At 37.9% G+C, this 23432-nt stretch overlaps 1 protein-coding gene across 6 annotated transcripts in view; it reads left to right on the top strand.

Moving 5' to 3' along the window:
• Nucleotides 1–20416, top strand: part of LHX9 (LIM homeobox 9) — a 59416-nt gene extending 39000 nt beyond the window's left edge. For 2 of the 6 annotated variants that reach the window (XM_018564560.1, XM_018564558.1), the window contains exons 4-5: nt 11146–11342; nt 19836–20416. In XM_018564560.1, the coding sequence (XP_018420062.1) occupies nt 11146–11342; nt 19836–19892 (254 nt within the window). In that variant the 3' untranslated portion in view covers nt 19893–20416. Of the gene's footprint in view, nt 1–11145; nt 11343–12622; nt 13319–19835 lie in introns of those variants that run through there. The other 4 variants (XM_018564555.1, XM_018564554.1, XM_018564556.1 and 1 more) reach the window with 3 other exon arrangements.
• The last annotated feature ends 3016 nt before the right edge of the window (nt 20417–23432 follow it).

The raw sequence follows: 23432 nt of genomic DNA, 5'->3' as shown, positions 1-23432 counted from the left end.
TGCTTATTATGCATATTTTTAATCCTCAATGTTTCACTTTTTTGCCCATAACCCAATGAAATTACATAGGTATGGGTAAGGAAATGAATAAACAGTAACAATTGTACTAATTTAATATATTTACATTAACAATAATTCAAAGACAATTAGATTTGATTGCAAACATAAAGTGAAAAAGGAAAGGATTTTATTGCAGTGTAACAGCACCCCCTAATGGCGCTTTGACCAAAGTCTAAAAATATTTTTACCCTTTCAAAAGGTTGATTTAGTGCTTAACAAGGTTCTGACAGATTCTTCTGTTTGTGGTCCACATTCATAGCCTGAAAAGGTCAAAAAGAAAACAGTAGCTCAGAAGCATGTGATAACAGTCACACAGGTAATGCTCAAAATGCAGACAAAAGCACATATGTTTTCAAAGTAATTGTAAGTTTATTCTTTTTGCGGACTATAGTCATATGCAGTGGATAACTATATGAATTTACAACCAATTATTTGTTAATTGAACTCTCTGTATTTCTTTTACTAAAAAATAGTCAACAAAGATCAGAATTTTGTAAGGACTACATTGACTGAAGCCTGCGGAAGCAACGTTTAGAGGATGCCAGTCTGAGGCCTTTTATTGGGATAGAATTACTAAAGTAGAATACAATGTTGACTTAGCTTAGTAAATGAGGTGAAGTTATGTCCTCTTCATCCAGTTACATACAAGGAAATAGTCTGTTTTCTTTAAAGAAGGGCAAAATGACAGTGTCACCTCATCTCCAACTCCCTTATGCTCCCCTTACATAAGCTCCCTTGCAGCTCCAGGCTCCTCCCTAGCTGGCTTTGAAATGGTCTCGACGACCTGGTGGACTGCTCGGCCGACCTGAAGTGCAGAAGGAGCTCGACTCAGCCAATCCAACATCTGAATCGGCTAAGCCGAACCTCCGGCAGGCTACCCGCTGCTGTTCGGTCTATTCCCATAGATGCCGAACAGCAGTGAGTAAATAGCCAAATGCCGCTGAGCAGCATTCGGCTCGGCTGTTCTGCTCGGTCCCTCAGAGGTACGGAGCAGAACAGAAAAATTGTTAAAAAAGTAAAACAAAAAAATTAGGAAACGATTGTGCGGAGCTAGCAGTGACAGCTAGCTCTGCCCAACTGTTTTCTATTGGCCGGGCGGTTCTGCTGCCGTCCAAAAAAATAATAAAAAAACCTGAATACACCATAGGAATGCATAGCTAGATTCCTATTGGCTATTTCACTTTGAAATAGCCAATAGCAAACTAGCTATTGCACCCGCCCTCTGCTGCTGTCAATCACCAGATGGGGACCTGATGGAGAACTGCAGGTCCCCCATTGCTGATTGACAGCAGTGGGCGGGTGCAATAGCTAGTTTGCTATTGGCTATTGCAAATTGAAATAGCCAATAGGAATCTAGCTATGCATTCCTATGGTGATTTCTTTTCTTTTTTTTCTTCTGACGGCAGCCAACGGCTCGATGTCAGAAGGAGAAAAAAAAACGAGCAGGGAAAGGTTTACTCTGCTCAATCGAGCAGAGTGAACCTTTCTGGGAGATAGTGTTTCTCTACCGGGCGGCCGGGAGCCTATTAGAATCCCTGAGTGTCCGGGGGAGGAATGACAGCTCCTTCGGTTCTACTGAACCGAAGGGGTCCTGGGGCCGAAGCTATGGCTAGATGCTTCAGCAGCTTAGTGAATAGACCCCCTAGTCATGCTATCAATTGGCTGCTAGGCCTGGGTCACATGTTCTCCTGTACCCGGGTATTCCCACCAGCTGCGGAGGAACAAGGAACTGCGATGAAGTGCAGAAAAGTGAGTTCAAGGGGGATGGGGATGCTCTTTGCATCGACCAGGACCAGATTTACTCTCTCTGCTGCCCCAAGGCCGAGTTCCTCAATGTGCCCCCCTCACTGCCAAACCGGCAGTAGTTGTGGATCTTGGTGCTGCGGGTGTGACGCTGCCGGTGGGGAGGGCTTTTGTCCGGTGGTGCCACCCCTCTTGCTTTGGCACTGTGCGGCATCGGCATCTTTCGCATGTGGCGTTAAGGCCTTTAATCGCCGCAGAGCTGCAAGTGGTACACATGGATTTATTTGATAGGCAGCCACTTGCATACTGACAGCTTGTCAGTCTGTTGGGTGGATCCCATTGAAACTCTATCACCTCTGCGGTGATTGGGGGCTTTGAGGCTGCATGTGGAGGATGCTGATGTTACCGAGCAGCGTTGGAGCGGGGAGTGGAGGGCGGCACTGTTGGCTGATGTTTCCATGCAGCGTTGGAGCAGGGAGTGGAGAGGCGGCACTGTTGGCTTATTTTTCCGTGCAGTGTTGGAGCGGAGAGTGGAGGAATGGAACTGTCGGCTGATGTTTCCGTGCAGCATTGGAGCAGGGAGTGGGGGGGGCAGCACTGTTGGCTGATGTTTCCGTGCAGCGTTGGAGCAAGGAGTAGAGGGGCGGCACTGTCAGCTGATGTTTCCGTGCAGCGTTGGAGCAAGGAGTAGAGGGGCGGCACTGTCAGCTGATGTTTCCGTGCAGCGTTGGAGCAAGGAGTGGAGGGGCGGCACTGTCGGCTGATGTTTCCGTGCAGCGTTGGAGCAGGGAGTGGGGGGCAGGACTGTCGGCTGATGTTTCAGTGCAGCGTTGGAGCAGGGAGTGGAGGGGTGACATTGTCGGCTGATGTTTCCGTACAGTGTTGGAGCGGGGAGTGGAGGGGCGGCACTGTCGGTTGGGAGCCTCTCTTGCTGACAGTGCTGTACCTGCGGCATTGAGATCTTTAATCACCGTGGAGGTGATAGAGATTTGGTGGAATCCATTTAATAGACTGACAAGCTGTGCCGCCCCTCTACTCCCTGTTGCCCCGGGTCATGGCCTTGGTGACCTTGTGGGGAATCCGGCCCTGGCAGCGACAGTATTATTTTGCACTGCCAAGCTTACAGGGCCTCTTTAAATTGCCATATACGTGATAGATTATTCCGTGTGAACACAGCTTCACTTTATTCACTAAGCTAATTCAGTGGCCCAGTGGGGAAAAGGTTAAATGCTTTATGCTTTTATGTTTATGCTTTATGTGTGTGCACTCTTACAGCTGACTAATGTATGCACTTTTGACTACAGCGTTATCCCAGTTTTCAAAGAAAACTGCACAAGCCCAGTACAACACTGAGGTCATAATGAGAGTATCCTTGTTTTGAAATGTAATTTTCCCTAAAGGCTTTGCTATGTGCTAGCATTATCAAATATGTAATACTAGCATAGGGTACATGGCATAGGCATGTCCTAAATAAATGAGGGAAGTGGTACTATTCTGCATTTGTTCAACTTACTTATTTCTATCAGCAGTGTTTCAAAAATAATTAGAAACTAGGGATGCACCAATACCAATACTAGTGTTGGTGTTGATACCGAGTATTTGGGCGAGTACTTGTACTCATCCAAATTCTTCAATGCCTAGCCCGATACCCAAGGGAGCATGGAGTCGGCCAATCAGGAAGCTGGGCAGCGTGTAATGGCTGACTGCCAGGCTGATTGGTCGGGACGATGGCCAACGAGAATGCCGGACAGGTGGCAAGTCATTACATGCTGCCTGACTGCCTTAAAGGGATTTCTGGTATCGGAATTCATTATCGGCGAGTACCGAAAAAAATATTGGTACTCGTACTCGATACCGAAAAACCGGTATTTGTGCATCCCTATTAGAAACCATTTCTAAGCTAGGAGCTTAACCAACTGATGAAGTGCTCAAGGTGTTCGGCAACTACTGCAACAGTACTAAAATAAAAAATTCTGCATACTTTACCTTAATCTTAGTTCTTTGTAATCCACTGCAGACAGATTTCAGATGTCTTTTCACATTTTTTTGAATCCTGTGATGTGTAACTTCCTTTCTTTGTGCTTCATGTATCACTTGACCAAAGCAGGTTTGAATCTGATTGGTGGCTGAGAAAACGCCTTGGTATTGGCACTCTCATACATCAGGCTTTCTGTATGTTAGAAGCAGCAAGGAGCCTGCAGTGGGGTTTGGGAATGAATAAAATACATGTAAGGCCTCATGCACACTATCCAGCTGTGTTTAACCACAAGATAAATAATCTGGTGAGTATAAACAACTTTATGCTTTCCAGAACACTTTGGGTGTAGTCCCGTTTACATGTGTTTACATGTGTTTAGCTGCGTTTAGTTGTGTAAAACCAGGCTAATTGGATAATTGGATGGGTGCAGAGATTTCTAGTTTGGGTGAACACTTCTCGACAGAATGCACCTAGACCCTGCTGGAGGTCTAGGTGTGTATTCAGTCATAGAAAAGCATTGTATGAGTTCAGGTGCATTTGTAAATGAGCTCCAAATGCACCTGAACTCCTGAATGTTTTTCGACATAGTGTGCATGAGGCCTAAACAAAAGGGGTCCCCAGATAAACAGATTACTGGCAAAAGGGAATGGAGTAGGCTATTAGATGCTGAGAAGGTAGGCTCTGTTCTCTGTATGTATTGAAAGCCCTTTTAGTTTTTATTGGAGATTGCATTTAAAGCTGCTTGAAATGTACCAAATGCAAATGTAAGTTCAAAAGAGCTCTACGTCAGGGTGTGGTGGGGATGTGAAGAGGAACATCGGTATCTGAGCAGAATTCCTGCTATCCAGTACAAAATCCAAATAACATACTGACTAAACCTACTCTGCACCAAGCAAGACCCCGCTTCATAAGCAACCCCCGATTTTGTAACACCCACCATGCCATCTAAACAAAGTTCAGCTACGCCTTAGCCAGGAAAACATTTCCAAAAGTCATTATCCAAGTGCATGAACACCATCTTGGCTGGAAAGCTACAATCCCTGCTTGCATGCATACCTCCAGAAATGAAGATGGATGATCTGCCTGCAGACTCCCCAAAACTAACCTTTGAGCAGAAGGCAGAGGACAATATCACGTTCATCCTCAAAGCCACTGAGAAGAGAAAACCCACACTAATGGTTCATATAAGTCAGCCAGCCATGGGATGCATTCTGATTAACCATGATTTGAATAAGATCTGAGGTTGCATTACTTCGGCTCCAATGAAATAACGTCTTCAGACTTTTGGAGGGCTCTGAAGATACTTCACAATTGCTAAAACGTTCTTCAAGAGGCTCCTGAGCCTTGACTCTGTCTCTCCCATTAATGTGGTTGGGAGATCACACCAGCAAATTGGTGCTTCGGTACACTGACTCCACCAAGTTTTTAGATTAATCAGAAGCTGCAAATGACAGGCTATCAGCACTACAGTAAGATCCAACCAACTTTATTCACCGATACACATTTGAGTTGCCAGAGAATCTCTGTTGTTCCTGTTTGATCTCTGCCCTGAAGCCCATATTCCAGGACCCATACATATATGCTGTATGATATCTCTCTAAACTTATTGCCTCAGCTACCCTAAGAAAGACAACTTGCCCTCTAGCACTGCCCCCTCTTGCCCATACATACAGTATACTGTACTGTTACCCATGGCTGCAGAAATAAATCTGCTGTCATGGAACATTATGCATTTGCAAGTTTAAGAGATCTCTTATGTTTAAATTCTTTAGATCCCATAGACCCTGTCATCTATTTATTCAGGAAACCCTCTTGGTGGGAAATAAACAACTATCTCTTTGGAAACCCTGGATTTAAAAAGTATTTCATGACACATACCCTGGCTATACAAGAGGGGTATCCATTTGGCTTAACAAATTTCTACTGTTCAATGTCATACAGATTGGGTGTGACCTGAAGGGTGCTATGTGGACATGGTATTAGAAATTAGAGTGCACCCGTATGCTTTTGTAAATGTGTATGTACCCCAGCCTTTAAATTATGACCTCCTCTACAGACTGCATTAAAAACTGGCCCAATATCAACCATCTAAATTGCTCATAGTGGGGGGCTTCAACAACATTTTAGATGTAACTCTAGATATTTATAATCCTTACAAACCTGACGGAAAGACCTGGGCTGAGATGATGAAGGGAGGTGTGGAAACAGCCTCATGAGAGAGCTTACTACTACTTATCCACCACCCATAGATCCATCTCCTGCATCAATCTGTATTTGAGGTGTGTTGGCTCCAATCTGCAATGCCACTTATCTCCTCATGGGTTTATCTGATCATTCCCCTGTCTTACAATTGGTATAGGTGTCAGTAACTCAAGTGCCTTTCTCAAAAAAGATCTGGGATCAGTAGTTACAAGAATTTATGGAAAATCACAGTCCACAGTCTCCCCACATATTGTTGCGCTTTCAAAATGGCAATGTAGGGCATCTATATTTCAGCAATCAAAGCTGTCAGGGTAGAATATCTGTGCAGATGCTTCTCAGTTGGAAAGACTAGATTGCTTCTCAGATGAAACATATGCCAACAATCCCGCTGAGACATCCTACCTTAATCTCCTGTAAGCTAGTATAAACTTTTGGACAGTGTTTTTGTAAATGGATTGAAATATTATATAAATACCCATGATCTCAGATTGAAATTGGTAAGGACCTTTCTCCTCTCTCACCAGAACTGTTTGCTTTGATGATGGAACCCATTGCCATGGAATAGCAGAAATCCACTACTATCATGAGCCTGCGAGTGGGCTATCTGGAGGAAAAATTGGCATTGTATGTGGATGACGTAAATATGTTTTTTTACAGTATCTGGGCCTGTACCTCCAGGCTGCCCTCCAAATTTTAAACACTCCCCAAAACCCACATTATACCAATTAACCTCAATGCTGAGTCCCTAATCTTACCTTGACAAGGACAAGTACATAGGCATCTTAATATGACCGGTAGTGCTTGATAACTGTCAGTTAAGCCTTGTCTTCTTAATTTCAACCACAAAACTAAGCTTAAAGCATGGGAAAACCTGCCCCTTCATTGCAAGCAATGAAAATATTCTAGCCAAATACTGTAGGTATTAAGACATTCACCAATTTGGATGATTACCTGCCTAAATACTTCAAAAAGTTAAACTCCCTAATTGAATCTTTCTTATGGGGACCAGTCCGCCCTCCACTCCGATTCCAAAGTAAAACACAACAATTAAAATAGTTGCAGGGAGGCCTAGCATGTCATGTCCTCCATAAATATTTTACTGTAGCACTGTTAACCAATACTCACAATTGGCTGATATCTAACAAAAATAATGCAGCTGTCGTAGCAGAGGTTGTCTACTTGAGGTCATTTGAGGGTTTAGGGCACCTACTTTAAAAGGGGAATGAAATCCCTGTGCCAACTTGCCCAGAAAATGAATGCCACACTTAGGACTTGGAAGCTTGCATTACACTGTTACCAACCACACAGAGCAATAGTTCCCCAACATTTCCACCAAGCTAAACTTCCAGCAGATGCGGATCTTGCCTTGTGAGCAACCAAAGGTATTAAATATCATGGCCACATACTAAAGATAACCTCTTTCACTTGCTTTGATAAGCTGAGAGAACACTAGACTTTCAAATTCTTACCTGTTTTGACACTTAGAACTCTGACATGCCTACCAGGCACAATTTGGCTCCACACCGCTGGATCTCACACTCACCGCCAACTAATCCATCCTGAGAAACCAACCAACCTCTTTCCTAACATCTACTAATGCTTGCTGCGCACAAATCACGTAGACTTGAACAAATGCACATCATGGTGGCAAGCTGATTTATTCTCTTCGGATGATGTTGACTAGGAAGATAGGCCGAGCTATCCCTTTTACTTATCCTAACCGGTGAGAGACTCATACAGCTACTACCAACTGTGCTAGAACTCTCTCGAGCCGTCTTCTCTTCTATGGCCACAAAACTATAGTACTTCACTGGAAGTGCCCCTGACATTGAGCTTTTGGAAAACCCTGCTCAACACCTTTGCTCCATACAGGGCCATCTATGAATCCTACATAATTTGATTGGAGTATGGGATGCATGGCTTACTTTCAAATCAGTCAGTTCACTCTTGATGTAAATAACAACCCCAGTACAGTGACACATTATAGTGCAGTGTACAGTACATTACGTCATCTCTTGAAGCAGGATGGCTCTTCTCAATTGCCTCATACTACTAAGATGTAAAAATATCTTGTATAATCTCCACTATGTACAATTAACCGGGTGGGTTGTCTAAGATATTTAAATATAATAAAGGTACAATAATAATGAATACCTGCAGTAGTAGTAGTATGAAATAGCTACTAGCTACATAATGGTTTGTTATCAATACTTTCTGATATCAAGTCCCACTCTTTTCTATTTGAAAGATCTGTGAGGAGTTGAGTGTAGAAAACTGTTGTTATTGTAACTTTTTCTGTATTATGTGGGCCCACCATATGCCCCTAAAATTCTGTTATTCAATTTTTAAATTAAATTACAATTTAATTTATAAAAAAGGGCTCCATGTTTATAGCACAATGCTATAATCCTCCCAACCAGTTTCAGCACCCCAGGATCAAAGAGCTAGTTGGGACCCAATCTGCAACCTTACTGCTTGCAAGTAGTCTAGGGGGCTCCAAATATCGCTTCTGTACTTGTGAAGGCTTTTAATTTGTGGCATTAGCCTCTAAAGCAAGGACAAATGTGCAGGCTGGGTATTAGGAAAATTGAGAGTTTTCCTTTCCTAATTATTGACTTGCAATTTCACAATCTTTTCCAAATACATTGGAATCAGTGGGAAAAGCAATGTTAAGGTGGTTTTAGTGGGTTGTGCCACAATCAGTCCCATGTTAGCCTCATTATTTTAATGAGGCTAACCTTTAAAAGGTGCTATTTGTCATTTGTTGTCACAAGATTATATTATAGATTTTTAAGCAGATTTTACCACAGCGGCTCATTAAACCGTAATGATCAGCTCAACTCATTTTCTCCACAATGACTTTAATGCAGTCAGTGTTTCTAATGCATTCACTTTCTCAAAATTCAGCTGTGACTCAAAGCTTGTGAATAACTTCTGGTGATAGCTCTTAAAATGGGGTTTGATCAACACCTTGGTCATAGTAATAATTAGCAACAGTATTGTTTATCAAACCTGCACAACATTTTACTTTCCCATGTTTATTGACCAAACGGTTTAAGGCATCTTTCTTTACAATCCTCATATTTAGCAACTGGTAGATCTTCCTTTATCAGTAGTTACCTCAACATATTCTATAACTGCAGTTCAGACTTAGGGAAATATTTTGGCCCATTCTCATACCAAAAAAAATCCTCAGTTTGTATATATCTTTTAATAAACTGCTTCGGGTCATACAACAGCATTTCAATGAAACTGAGGTCAGGATTCTGACCTTGTCATTCCAATACACAGAATTAATTCTGAGTGAGCCACTATCATTTTGATTTACTCTTGTTTTTGTAGATTGTTCTCATGCTGCATGACCCAAAGTGTTATTATGTTTAGATCACAGACCCCCAGATGCTCTGTTGCAAAATTTCCAGTACTACTTGGAATTCATTGGTCACATGCTTTTATGCAGCTGGATAGCACCACCAAGCTTCACAGTTGATCTCTGATTGTATTGCTTAATATGCAGGGATATGTTTTCTCTGAACATAATACTGAATTAATTTACCAACACTGTCAAACTGCTTCTTATCTGTGTCTCATTTCTAATGTTGTAAACTATCCTCCACACTATGGATGATGGAGGGACATATCTTTGGAAGTCCTTTTTGCAACACATTGCAGTTTTATAATTGTTAGTCAAACCAGTGTAAAGCTGTACATATCAGTAATTATACTGATGCAGTGGTTTTGCATCTGCTCATCTGGCAAGGTTTACTACCACCTTTTAAATTTAATTTTCTTTAAGTATGTTTGAAATCAAAAAGGATTGAATGAAACTAAATTGAAACTCCAAGTATAAGGACTGGTATCCCTATGGCTAGTTTTAATCAGAACACCTAATTGGAATACATGACTCTTTTCACGTTATCACTATGCTAAATGTTCACAGGCTTTTTTTTCTTCATTTTCAGCGATGTTGTGTGAAGCATTTGCTCTTTAACTATATGGCAGTGCAAAACTTGTGTTTGCTCATTAAATAACACTGTCTTCATTTATTATATTATCATTAATAATTATGTACTGACTGACTTTTTTCTCACAACTGTACATGAGCCATGTTGTCCTTGGATAAAGTTTAATAATAATAATATCATAGCAGTAATTGTTCATGGATGCAAAGGAAAGGTGCAGTAGTGGTGGAGAAAAGGGCATTTTTCTAAAGGCCAACCAGTATTCTAAATATATATATACTTTGCCTCTGAAGGTTAGATTACTGCAGCCTAAACACAGTTGCAATAACCACGGAAATAAAAACTGTGGAGTTAATGTACTAAAGGAATATATACAGTTTTACTTACTAAAGTGAATGTTTACAGAGCTTAGTAAATAAGATAAAGATGTGTTCACTTCCCTTGCACATGATTAAAGGAGAGCTATGAGGTGAGTGATTTCCCCTCATACTCATAGTTAGAGCCGACCTGTGACAAAGAAGCTGTCGCAGGTCGGCTGTATTGATCGGGATGTGAACAGAAACATGCTCGATCTGCTCACTTCTCGGTCATCTCCCTGCAGTGGGGACGTGATTGTCAGTCGCGGCTCCCTGCAGGAATTACCCCTTTTCCCCCCCGATCCTCCAGCACTGACTGGAGGAATGGACGGGGAGGGGGTGAGCACAGCTGGATCTGCCTCTAGATAGGCAGAGCCAGCTGTCACTCACGCAGCTGGGTGGATCTCGACAGTAATGTCGGGATCCGTCCCGGCTGCGGCGCTCACAGTATTGCCCGCGATACACTGAGCTTTGGGTGACGGGAGGACGCTAGTATATGTCCTCCCGTGACCCTAAAGAGAACTATGGGAAAAAACACTTACCCCATTGTTCTCTTTTAAGTATTGAAAGTAAATACAGGTTCTACTCTTTTAAGTAAATGAACCCCAATATGGTCCCCAAATATGGTCCCAAAACGTTAGGTAATTAAAAACAATAGTGTGCTGTACAAGTCCTCATTTAATAGAGGGTCTGTGTTACCCTATAACACCTAATCTCCTAAGTCATTATTTTGGAAACTGTAATAAATAGTGAACAATTAAAGTAATCCAAAAATAATAAAACATATATGCTAATTCTTTTCTTTTGGTTGAGAATACAATTCGTAAACGTTACCTTTTTACAGGATGCAATGAAAATGAAACAGATTTGGACAGAGACCAGTCATACCCTTCATCTCAAAAGACGAAGCGTATGCGTACCTCTTTTAAACATCACCAGCTCCGCACCATGAAGTCATACTTTGCCATAAACCACAATCCAGATGCAAAGGACCTGAAGCAACTGGCTCAGAAAACAGGATTAACCAAAAGGGTTCTACAGGTGAGGAATTTTTTTGTCCTTTCAAAAATACCAGAGATATAACCCCTTTGTTTTATTCAGAACCAATTATAAGATTTATATATGTTTCTCTTTTTTATGTTGACATTTCCCAACTGAATAGGTTCAGACTAATGTTCCTCTGTTGACTACTTCAGCAAGGAAAAGTCAATATATATAACATTTACAATGGTAGGTAATTGGAGCAGTCACAGTAAATATAATTTTAAACAGATGTAGGAAAGTAACTTTACTTAGTTGATTTTATAAATACCATCTAAAGTTGCATTACAAAGAACTGATTATAAAGACTGTCCCTTGCATAAAAACTACACAAGATTCACAGTGCAAATGGCCTAAATATAACAAGTCCAATAGAATAACAATGGCTATGAATCTGAACCACTTTGGACTTGGCAGTGTACTGGAAATAGGTACAGAATATTTAAAAACGATAGTGAAATTTGTTATTTTATTAAATACAACATTTATTTTGAAATACTCCAGTCCGATCAAGATCATACACTTGTAAAAAATTCTTGCACATGTAAAAGCCTTTCACTAGCATGAAACATTGTTTTATCATTTGTAAAGAAATAGAGGATACATGTGCCTCATAAAAAAAAGCATTAATATTTATACGATTAAATGATTTTCAACCAATCAATTCAGAAGTAACTATAACTTTCACTGTATAGCACTTGTAGCAATGTCATAGACTCCTAGTAAATTGATATGCTTTTTTCTGAACTACCAGTCCCATAAACAAAAAGGCTGCACTCACCAAGTACAGGTGATGAATAGCCGTTAAATCAATCTATGTCACACTGCAGGGTTTTCATGCATTATATAGCCCTTTAATTGGATGACTGACTCAAGTGGTGTAAAGGCAAATTAATTTTGAGCCTATATATTAATTAACTAAGCTTTTGTTATTAGATAACTCCACTCATTGAAGATCAACTGATAGTCTAGTTGGAAGCACGATCACTAATTTTTAGCCAGTTTCATATACATCTTAGAATGGTAGCCCATCAGTAATTACAACTCAAAGAAATGTAGTTATACCTTAAATGGAACATTCATTTGTCTAAATGTTATAGTGTTAGGAAATAGAGTAGGATATGTTGACTGTCTGAGTGTGATTATTGGATGCAGTAGTTATTCCTGAAATTTTTTTGTAAAGTAAAAGTCTTTGAATAAGTAGGTAAAAAAACACCCAGTAAAAATCTGGGAACGAAAGAAATAATCGGTAAAAGGAATGCCCTGGAATTGGTTTGCAGGTTTGGTTTCAAAACGCACGGGCGAAATTCAGAAGGAATCTTTTACGACAGGAGAATGGGGGAGGCGATAAGGTTGAAGGTCCCTCTCTCAGCGCTCCAGCATCAACGGACAGTGCTGCACTAACACCAACCGGTGCTGCATCCACATTATCAGACCTCACCAGCCCCTCCCTCAATGTTGGGGCCTCTGTAACTCCAAACATGGACAGTCATGAGTCTGGAAGCCCTTCTCAAACCACCCTCACCAATCTTTTTTAACATTTATTATGACTCTCTCTTGCTGTCTTTTCCCCTTGCAATACTGTGCATTTTTATTCCCTTTTTAAGATATACCTTCAGCACATTTTAGAAGAAGATGGATGAACACGACAGCCACCAAGTAAATTAGTTATATGTTAAAAACCTATGCTCTGTGCTATTCTTTGTTGCCTAGAAACTTCTTAATCCACACCTGTTCACATGGATGGATGTTGTATAGGGAGGAGGAAAGAGATGTGCAGAAAAAAGGCAAACCTCCATATTTAATGGTATGCTTGGTTGTTCATTGTTTTATATAATATATATATCATTCTTTACTCAGTGCTGGAAAGGTTTGTAGGGATGTTTTCCTACTCAGAAAAAAACCATGAGCTCCAACCTTTATCCATTGCATTACCTTTTTTTTATTCTCACTGTGATCTTTAAAGGTATATCTCCAAATTATTATATTACTCTCATTGCCCATTTATTGTAACCACCACCAGATTTTTTTTATCTCATGGTTTTATTAGCTTGAATCAGTCTAATTAAAATGTTTGACCACTTTTGCAGTGAAACTGGGATAACACCCATTATAGATTTGTTGTATGTTCCCATTCACATAGCATAACTTAATTTTTTTTTTTTTTTAAATGGATGCTTACCTCTTTACTTACTTAAAAATCTTACTTAGCATTTTTCCATCTAAATACTGTTAAGGAGGGGGCTCGGGAGTTATATTTACAAAAATTAACCCTGTGTGTACTGTGCTGGCAGATTTTCATTTTCAGTTGGAAACTAATGCACATTGTGTATCCTAACAAAAATTTAAATACCTCAATTTAACCCACTAAACAGTAGAAACTGTCTATAAAGCCCAATGCGCAAACGTGCTCCAAAGAAAGAACTACAAAGGTAAGAAATATGTGTTTAAAATTTTTTAGGTATGCTGTATGAATGGGAACAGATAACAAACATATAGTGGGGTCTACTCAAATTTGACTGCAAAGGAGGAAATACATTTTAAGAAAATCCAGTATTAATCAACCATATCTTGTTTTCAGTGTCTGAAAACATAGTTTTAATCCCAGCTGATGTCATTAGAATACACTGCCTCCAGTAAATATATATGCCTTTTCTCTCTCTCCTCTCTGTGACGCTTAAGCTAGCCATACACCTTACAATTATCTGCAGATTTTCTATGGTCAGATGGAAAAGATGCAACAGATTCCTCCATCTACACTTAACTGTGTGGATGGAGTAATCTGCACCTGGGCCAATCTGTTGCACTTTTTCCATCTGACCACAGAAAATCTGCAGATAATTGTAAGGTGTATGGGCACCTTTAGACTTGCCAAGTTAGGGTTCCAGTATCCACACATGTGCAGAATAGCCATATTCTTCATATGCTCTTGTGCCCTATTGGCATGGATAGACTGAAAAGTTAGGAAATACAATTTGTTACAGGTGTTCATTTTATTTTTCAGTGACAACCAATAAAACTGAGGTAAGATTCAAATGTATACATCCTTGTAAGTGCCTCTAAGAAATTATATGTTACTTATTTCCATAACCTTGAAAAATAAAGTTGCATAAAAACAAATGCTGATCTCACAAGAGAAAATATATATTTTTTTATTTTCTTTTGACAAACATACATGATTTAGTTATTATTTTAATTTATCATTTTAGTTTGGGTAGATGCCAATGGGATGAATAACCCACCGACTGCTTTTATGGATTCTAGTAGGAGCATTGCCACAACTGTTTTTCGAGCTGCTCCACCTCCAAAATGACCACAGCCTAAAACCAACTATATCTGTACCATAAAATCAAAATTCCAATAGAGAGTAAGAGCTGTTGTCTGTAGGTAGACAACGGGGTTGATTTAATATAGGAGTATTGCTTGATCACTTAGCAAAGGGAATTTTCACTTCACTTAGTGAATGAGGTGAAACTGTGTTGACATTAATCATCCAATTGCGTGCAAGCAAACGTTTTTTAAAATGTTTTCTTTGCATATGATGGATATTTTTTGCAAAGCTAAAAGTAAATTCCCTTATAAAGTTAAATTCACTTTTCAAAAGTGAACATGCCCTACTCCATTAGTAAATTGAACCAGTGTCTAATGGCTGTCATTGGTGAGACCTAGAAACTCAAGTAAAGTGAGTGCTCAAGCTATGTTTAAACCTGAGTGGGTGATTCAACCTATTGGCACCTACATAAAGTAGAAATAGGCTGTGCATTGCTAGCCTACCATTTTTAAGTCTATGCTAGATTATAGGCACCCAAAATAATTGAGGCTCAAAAAATTGTTAATTACCTCCCTGGGCACCAATTTCAATATTTTTAATACCATCCTTTGGAAATGGATGGCAACACAGAATAGTGTAATTGGTGTTTTAGTGAATCAATTTGCAAAAAAGCAATCCATATAGCTTACGATAAAATCCCTTTTTCCTGCATCAAATTAGAGAACATCAGATGTGTGTAACACATGGACCCTAAGCACTTAATTTCATAAGCACTATGTGTAACCAAATGGCCACATCTGAAGAGCTGGATGGTCAAGGAACATAATGGAAAGACCACCAAACTTTAAATAGAAGTCAATGAAAATAATAAGTGCTAAAGGAACCTTAAATAAAAATTGTAAAAAATGTTGTGAAATATATTTTAGATGAAGCTAATGATAGCCGTTCATTGCCTGCGGAAAAACCACAAATAGTTAAAATTAGTTTTCTTTAAAATAATTTAACAAAATGATTTGGTTTTAAGGACCTATAAGGCAGGAGAATGCTCAAAAAAGAAAGGGCTACTGCCAAATTGTTTGATTTGCTTTTATATAGCATATTTTATATAGCATCATTTTATAATCAATAATGAGTAGAGCAAGAGCTCATATTGTTACAGAAGAACACTGTTTGTCTCCATATTCCCTACAAAAATGTCACCATGGCCAAAGATGCAGCACAAGTTCTGGATACACATCTGCTTTCAAGTCACTTGTGTATGTAGTCTAAATTAGTACTGTGAGCAAGCTTTTTTTTATAAGACCAAGTAAAATAAAAAAGAAAAAGATTATTTGAATCTGATTTAGTTTTTAAAAACTACACAGGTTCACAGTGAAATTGTGGAAATTACTAATTTGGTAAATGTCAAGATGTATGTATATTCTATCAACGTCTGAAATATGTTTAGTGGCCTTTTTAAAGCTGTGTATTTGAAAAATGAGATGGCTTATCTGAGGCATTATTGTCACGTATTTCTTGTAGATCTCTTGCTTATATATTCCCTCTCTCTGTGGTCAACTTTTAATAAGACTTCCACATCTGCAATTCCAAATACAAATCAATTGAATGGATTTGGAATAGTAACAAAAATAGTTAAAAGAAAAAAATCAAAGTTTATTCAAGAACTATTTTTTTTTAAAATCGCTGCTTGTCAATTATAATTTGTTAATTTCTCCCATGCAGGACCATGTGTAGATATTATTTCCCTTTGAATATTTGTGTTATCATATTTTTGAGATGTTAGGGACTTTTCTGAATATCTGAAAATAACTATCACACTAATATTTTATTAAAATGCATATTTAATTGTAAGAAACAATCATGATTGTATATGTCAAGAATATTGCTTTCAGAACATGTTCACTATCTATTTTTTTCAGGTTAAATGGAAATAAGCAAAATATGATTTGTGGGAAAAATGTTTTGTGAAACGTAGACTTTTTTTCCATTACTTTTCTTTAAATTTGATGATCAGATTGTACCATACAAACATCAAGTATTTCTAATATATACTATTTTTGTTACTTTTGTATAAAATATGTCATGTGCAAACGGACAATAATTAATGTTTGTATGTTGGGCTTAAAGTTGTCTAAAAATTATCTCTCCAGTTGTTTTTATTGTATCTTGCAAAGACACTGCAAGCTGCTTTGAACGCACCACATTAACAGTCATTTTGTATTAATTAATTGTACTGTATTTTAATAGAATAAATAGCAACTGCATTTTCAATTCATGAAATAAATTATGTTTGACACATAAGAACACTCTTACATTTAAAGCATTCTATTTAAGATTAAGTAAAAATAAAAACTGAAATAGTAATACATTGTCACTGCCTTCCTCAAACTATTTATGTACAGGATGATAAACTGACAATCTGGAACATAGTATTCTTGTTTTTCTTTTGGAGATGGTGCTATAAAAACATACAAAATTATTAATTATCCAGGATACAATAAAAATTACATAGAGATTTAAGATTCAAAGTATATTAAAGTAAGATGATATCCATAGGCCTATTGATTGCATTGCCATTATCAAACATTTTGAATTGAAGGCAAATGGCTTTAAGATTGGTGAATGTCATTTTTTATTCATTAAATGATTGTGTACCATTCTCTCTGTCCATGTTTTTGTTGACATAACCAAACTTTTGCACATTAGATTATGTTGAGGGTTTTACAGATAAATCCTATGAATTAACATGCTGCACTATTAAACAATGCCCATCATGAAACGCAAACAACTATAAATCTTTGCTGGAACGTCATACATAGAGTTGGACATGAGGATGCACATTGTTGCAACAACCGTTATTGCTGTGGGGTGGCCATTTTAAATTTGTAATGTGCTAGCTGGACATACACTATCACCGACTGTTATTTTTTAGTCTATTGTTAATGTGAAAATCTGCTGAACAATACATGATCAGGGTGGATTTGTTCTGTAATTAAGAATGTGAATGCTAAATATGCTGAGGCTTAAAAGAAATCTCATTATTAATCTATTAAGAAATGTAATTTCCGTTTTTTAAAACATGATCTCTGAATTATAGCTGCTTAGGATAGAAACTGGTTATATTAATTACAGCCATTTCTCAAGAATTGTATTTTTATCTAAATTTTAAAATGTCTTTCTAGGATTAAATTGGATTTTTGTGTGGCTGAAAACAGATCCAGATGTTCATATGAAATGGCTTAAAATGTAAAAATGCAAATTTCATTGCTCAGGACTTTTACCACAGTAGCATCACTGAAAGTTGGCAACATGTTTCTAGTAAATTTTTTGTTAAAAAAATAAAGATGGGGGAAGAGTTATAATAATGAAGAGAATAAATATCTTTAATTGGGAAACAAACTGGAATGAGCATTAGTGAGTGTTTATACTTAAAAAGAACGCTAAATTATAAAAGTAGTTTATTATTATATTTAATGCCTTTTAGTTAGCAGTCAAAGAGTTGCCAAACAATTTGTGTAGAAATCAATGTAAACTTAATAGTTTGCAGACCTAAAGTACCTATTTTATCTAATGATATATGTCCTCCACACAGTAGAGAACATTACAGATCAAAGATGGCTACTTCCATTGGTTACATCATCGATGTATTAGTAAAATGATGTACATAAATATTTCTTTTTTAGGCTATGTATTCACCCTAGTCTGTTTTTCCTGCCTTTATAAAGATGAATTGAACCCCTTTACTGGGTTTAAATCTCAGTTTTTTCAAGTGCCTTATTGTACTTTCAAGTACTTTGTGAAAATCAGGATGAATTTGTGTTGTTTGTTAAATTTACTGTTTTAGTTCCTTTTTGACAATTCAATAGTTTTGTACGGTTATTTTTTTTTCTGAATAAAAATATTAAAGTCAAGGTTTTGATTTGTTTGAAAGGAAGGTTGACAACAAAAACAACTAGTCAGTCTGATAAAAAGAATTAATCAACGTATATCTACATCTTCGTGTTTCAGTACAGTATGTGGTAGAGAAAAGATGTCCAAGTTTATTTTTTGTTTATTGAGAAATGCAGTGTATAGAACAGTTCCCTTTGAGTATTTATGGACCAAACCTTTGTGAAAACCAATTAAATTTATGTGAATAAACTATTTTGCATTTAGTGGACTTTTATTTAAATTTTATTTTGCACTTTGCTCTTTGCTTTCAGAACGTATCTTAAAACAGCCAAAAGGTAATTTGAATTGCTAACCGTTTATATTTTCTTACTGTTTATTTCTATGTTATAAAGGAGACACCCTAGTTACTATTCTATATGGTAAATTTGGAATGCCTTTGTTCAGTGCTTGAAGAAAAAAAAACCGTATGGGGCAATATGCATCAAGTCAGTACACTATGCCTTCATTTGATGCAAGAAATATTACCTTATTTTTTATAATAACATAAAGTTGTGTGAAAGCATAAAACGTGTTTATTTCCTATGCCAGGAAACTTGAGGTATTTTTTGATCAAGTTAGGGAATGTTTTATGAAAAAAAACAAGGATAGTAAGAAACATGATGTAATATGATGGGATAATCCTGTTTCCTTTTATGACTGAGATAATAATATATTCCATAATTGCATACAGAAAATGGCATCATATTGACAGAATTGCAGACTATACACCCCTTACCTTCTGCTGATATTTTTCTGGTGAACTAAACCTGAAAAAAAAACTATAAACAGTTTAGCCTGAACTTTATTTTCAGAGATTTTAAATGTTTTTGAAAATAAATAAATACAAATAACATATTTGCCCACTGGATGCAGCCATACATTTTGTGAAAATCTAATTCATAACCATGAAGACCTTTCATGTGTACAAGAGTGTACTCTCTAGGGGACATTTACATCTCTAAATCACTACACATTTCAATATTGAGAACAAGACAGATGGATAGCTTTCTGTTACATAGCATTTAAAAAAAAATATACAGTATCTTTCATTTTGGTAGCTTTCAGTCGGCAAAAGCAATGACTCCAAAGTCTTTACAGTTAAGATAATATATATTATCACTTCATATGAACAGGAGGTGTTTTTAAACAAGTGTTTTTTTTCTTGGGTTTAGTTCCACCTCATACAGCAGAAAGGTAAGTTTATGAAGACCAATAATCAGATGATAAATGCTTACCCCATTAGTGCCAGGTTGCTCTGTAGTTTAATACATTTTTGCTATGATTTTTTTCAGGGAGAACAATGTTCGGGGTTTAACAGCCATACAACCCGGCGTTTGAAAATTCCCTAAAGTATTTAAAGAAGGGGAAAGTTTGATCGGAAAGCCTACTGCAGTGAAGACAAAGACAAAATTAGCCAAAAATTTAATCAATATATATAGACCATTTATGTAATTTTTTTGAATGTTGAGAATTGTTTTTTTTCTAACATGTATAATTGGCTGATAAGATTTATAATGTTGTGCCCTACTATACTTAGGAAAGGCATAATACGTATTATTCTATCAGTTTCATTTTCAATATTTTTAGGTTTATCTATAAAACCATAAAATGTATATATGCACAATGGAGCAACCTGGCATTAATGAATTGTATACAGTTTTGAATGCATTTTATGATTTGCCTGAGGTAAAGCACAATACTATTGTTAACATAAATGTTTTCTAAAAATAAACTTTATACCATGCCTGCAAGACATATTCTTACAAAAAAGTGTAAGTTCTCCATCCACAATATATCAGTCTTTTTCTGATTTACAATGGTTTATAATGGTCAGTCCCATGTAGTTTCCTTATTTCACATCAAATATATCATATTTGGCCATAGTTTGGCCTTCAATAAAGTTTTCTTTTATTGTTCCAAGCTAACTCTTGCATGTGTTACATGCTGTAACCCATAATACGAAATCACCTGCACTCCATACAGCGTACAGACCTTGTTAAAAGGTTGGTGCTTGCAGTGACAACACGGACGTCACCGTGTCACATACAGTCCATAATAGAAGTCACCAGCACTCGAAGATATGTGCAAGAAGTAAAGCAATTTTTATTAAATTGTCACATGCGTCATACAGCCAACGTTTTGGGGTCATACAGGGTCCCATGTTCAGGGCGACATAGTGACCTATAACCCATTGCTGTAACCCATTGCAACATCAGAATTCATGCTAAAGTCAGACCACTCTATGATGGAATCTGACTGGTTGCAATGCAACATCATTAAAACCCATGATTTAAAACCTTACTTGTCTGTTTTTAAAAGACATGGTTTAATTTTTTACCTTAAATTTCACTGTATGTTTAAGTGGAACCTTTTAGTTTCTTTTAATCTATCCTTTTGATTAAAATAGGTTTACAAGGCCATTAAAATTGACTGTTTACTACATGGGACAGGACTTTAAACAAGAAAATAAATATGCATGATGTTATAATATCCTTGTCTGTTCATGTGAGAAACTTTCCTTGATGTTTGCTGTAAAATAAACAAGTTTTTCATGAATAAATTGAATTAACATAACATTCTGAATTACATTTATTAGATATGGAAGTTCTAGATTAATTTTTAATATTTGTGAATATAAACACATAGAAGATGCTGTGCTTATTTACACGCACTCAGATATGTTATATTTCATTTGCAATGTGATAAAAGTGAATAATGGATATGGATGGAATGGAATGGATGAGGTCAAGCAGACCTAAGTAAAAAAACAAATGTGGCACCGAAGCATTGAAAACATAAAACCTTCTGGCCCTAAATTACCTGCTTAAATGAAGTGGAATGGTGACTAAATTAAATAGTACATTATATAATATGACAACTTAATATGAGAGCCTAAGATAAGACCACATATTTCTCTTTATCCTACATAGTTAACTGTACACATGCTTGAGATCTTTGTTTAAACCACGTGAAGCAAAAAGAGGGATAAACAGTGATCAACACTTGCACCAACAAGGAATCTTGCTGGAACAGTAACTTGATATATGATCTATAACTATACTATGTTGTTGTAGCCAGGCAGTATATCATATTTCTACATAAACCAGAGAACGTTATGCTGCTAGCATAACGTTTTGCCATGTCACTAGAAAAAAACTTTAATTTAAAGGAACAGAAGGTTACAGTAATGAAAAGAGGTACCATGGCCAAAAAGTTCCATGTTGTTAGATGTGTCAGATTTAGTTTGATGAATACCATGCTACCACTGGCTAGAGGGTATACATCAAACTAGAGGCTATAGTCCCATTGTGAGGGGATTGCCAGTCTTGGCAGAATCCCCAGACACGCCAAGTTACCAGAGGGGCATGCTGTTATCAGCAGCCAGAAATGTGCCAGCATGTTTTCAGCAGTCAGAGGGTTGTAAGGATCTCAGTTGGGTTCTGTATTACCAGTGAAACTGCCATGATGCCAGAGATATGCACTTTTTAGAAGTGGAAAAACGTAGTCATATTGCCAGAAAAGTAGCATGTGTTTACAGGCATGATGTATCGGCAGATTCAGGAGGTGTCATGTAGCCAGAAAGGAATGCATGTTGCTAGTATGGTCCTATGCTGTCAGTGAAGATGCATGCTTTAAGAGGGAGCTAGTAGCGACTTGGTTACATAGATCCACATTCTAGCTAGAGGTGTCTTGAATATAACAAATACCTTTTTTAGGATAGTTAAACTAATATATATTGTGACCTTTGAAGTAAGTTTGCAGTGCAAACATATGACCAAGTAGTTACACTGAAGGCCGCTTTTGTGACAATAAAAATTGCCCAAAGTCATAAGCTTTCCACTAGTTGGGTCAGGCAATGGTTGCACATGTATAGACATAATATAATTTTTTCAGACACAAGTAAACTGTTAGGGTGACACGGCTTCCCTGAGGGGCGGAGTCTAAGTATCAGCCGGTGTTCACCAGAGCTCCTGATGGTGGAGATGGGCTTGGCTGCTTGCTGGTACCAGGTTGCAATCCCCAACCTGGTACCATCAGTGTCCCCCCTTACACTGGTGGTCAGTTTTCAGCATGCACCCTAACATTGGTGGTCACTGCTCAATGTGCACCATTACATTGATGGTCAGTGCTCAACATGCACTCTTTCATGGGTAGCCAGTGCTCACCATGCCCTCTTATGTTGGTGGTCAGTGCTTAGTGTGTTCTCTTATACTGGTGGATAGTGCTTAGCATGCACTCTCGTATTGGTTGTCAGTGCTCAGTGTGCCTCCTTATATCGGTGGTCAATGCTTAGTGTGCCCCCAATGGTGGCAGGGCTAGGACGAAGGAGGGGGGGGGCAACTGACATTCTGCTGTCTCTACTGCTATATCACCACTGCAGCTAAATCCCTTTCAGCATTTATATACTAGGTGGGTAACTCAACCAGCTCAGTATCTTTTCGCCACTCATTCCTTTGGTTTAGTTAATTGACCACCACACAAAATTCCATGGTATGTCCCACCTAACAGTATAACTAAGTTAATGACCTGAATTAAAATGAGAATGAGAGATGGCTCCAGCCGATAACTAAATTTAATTTTGCTTACACTAAAAGGGTACACTGCTCATTTATGTCTAGATGCTAATAAAAAAAAAAGTTATACACACCCAATCATTTGAGCCAGCTTGTTCATAGACTGGCCCCAAGAGCCTCTCTTCCCCTCCTCTGCAGTGGTCTAAGAATCCTTATGTCATCTATTTCTATACAAGTGTATATACGTGAGGACGCTAAGGAACATTCCATCTGTGCAGTGGAGGAGGAGACAGGCTTCAGTGACCAGAGAAGCAGGGAATCTGCTCTGCAGATCGGGGTGAGTATAACTTTTTTTTTTAGCATCTAGACAAAAAT

Source organism: Nanorana parkeri, unplaced genomic scaffold (assembly GCF_000935625.1).
Source record: "Nanorana parkeri isolate BGI_ZX_2015 unplaced genomic scaffold, ASM93562v1 scaffold759, whole genome shotgun sequence".
Taxonomy (NCBI): Eukaryota; Metazoa; Chordata; class Amphibia; order Anura; family Dicroglossidae; genus Nanorana; species Nanorana parkeri.
The sequence above is the reverse complement of the archived record's forward strand: the minus strand, read 5'-3'. Positions and strand labels throughout refer to the sequence as shown.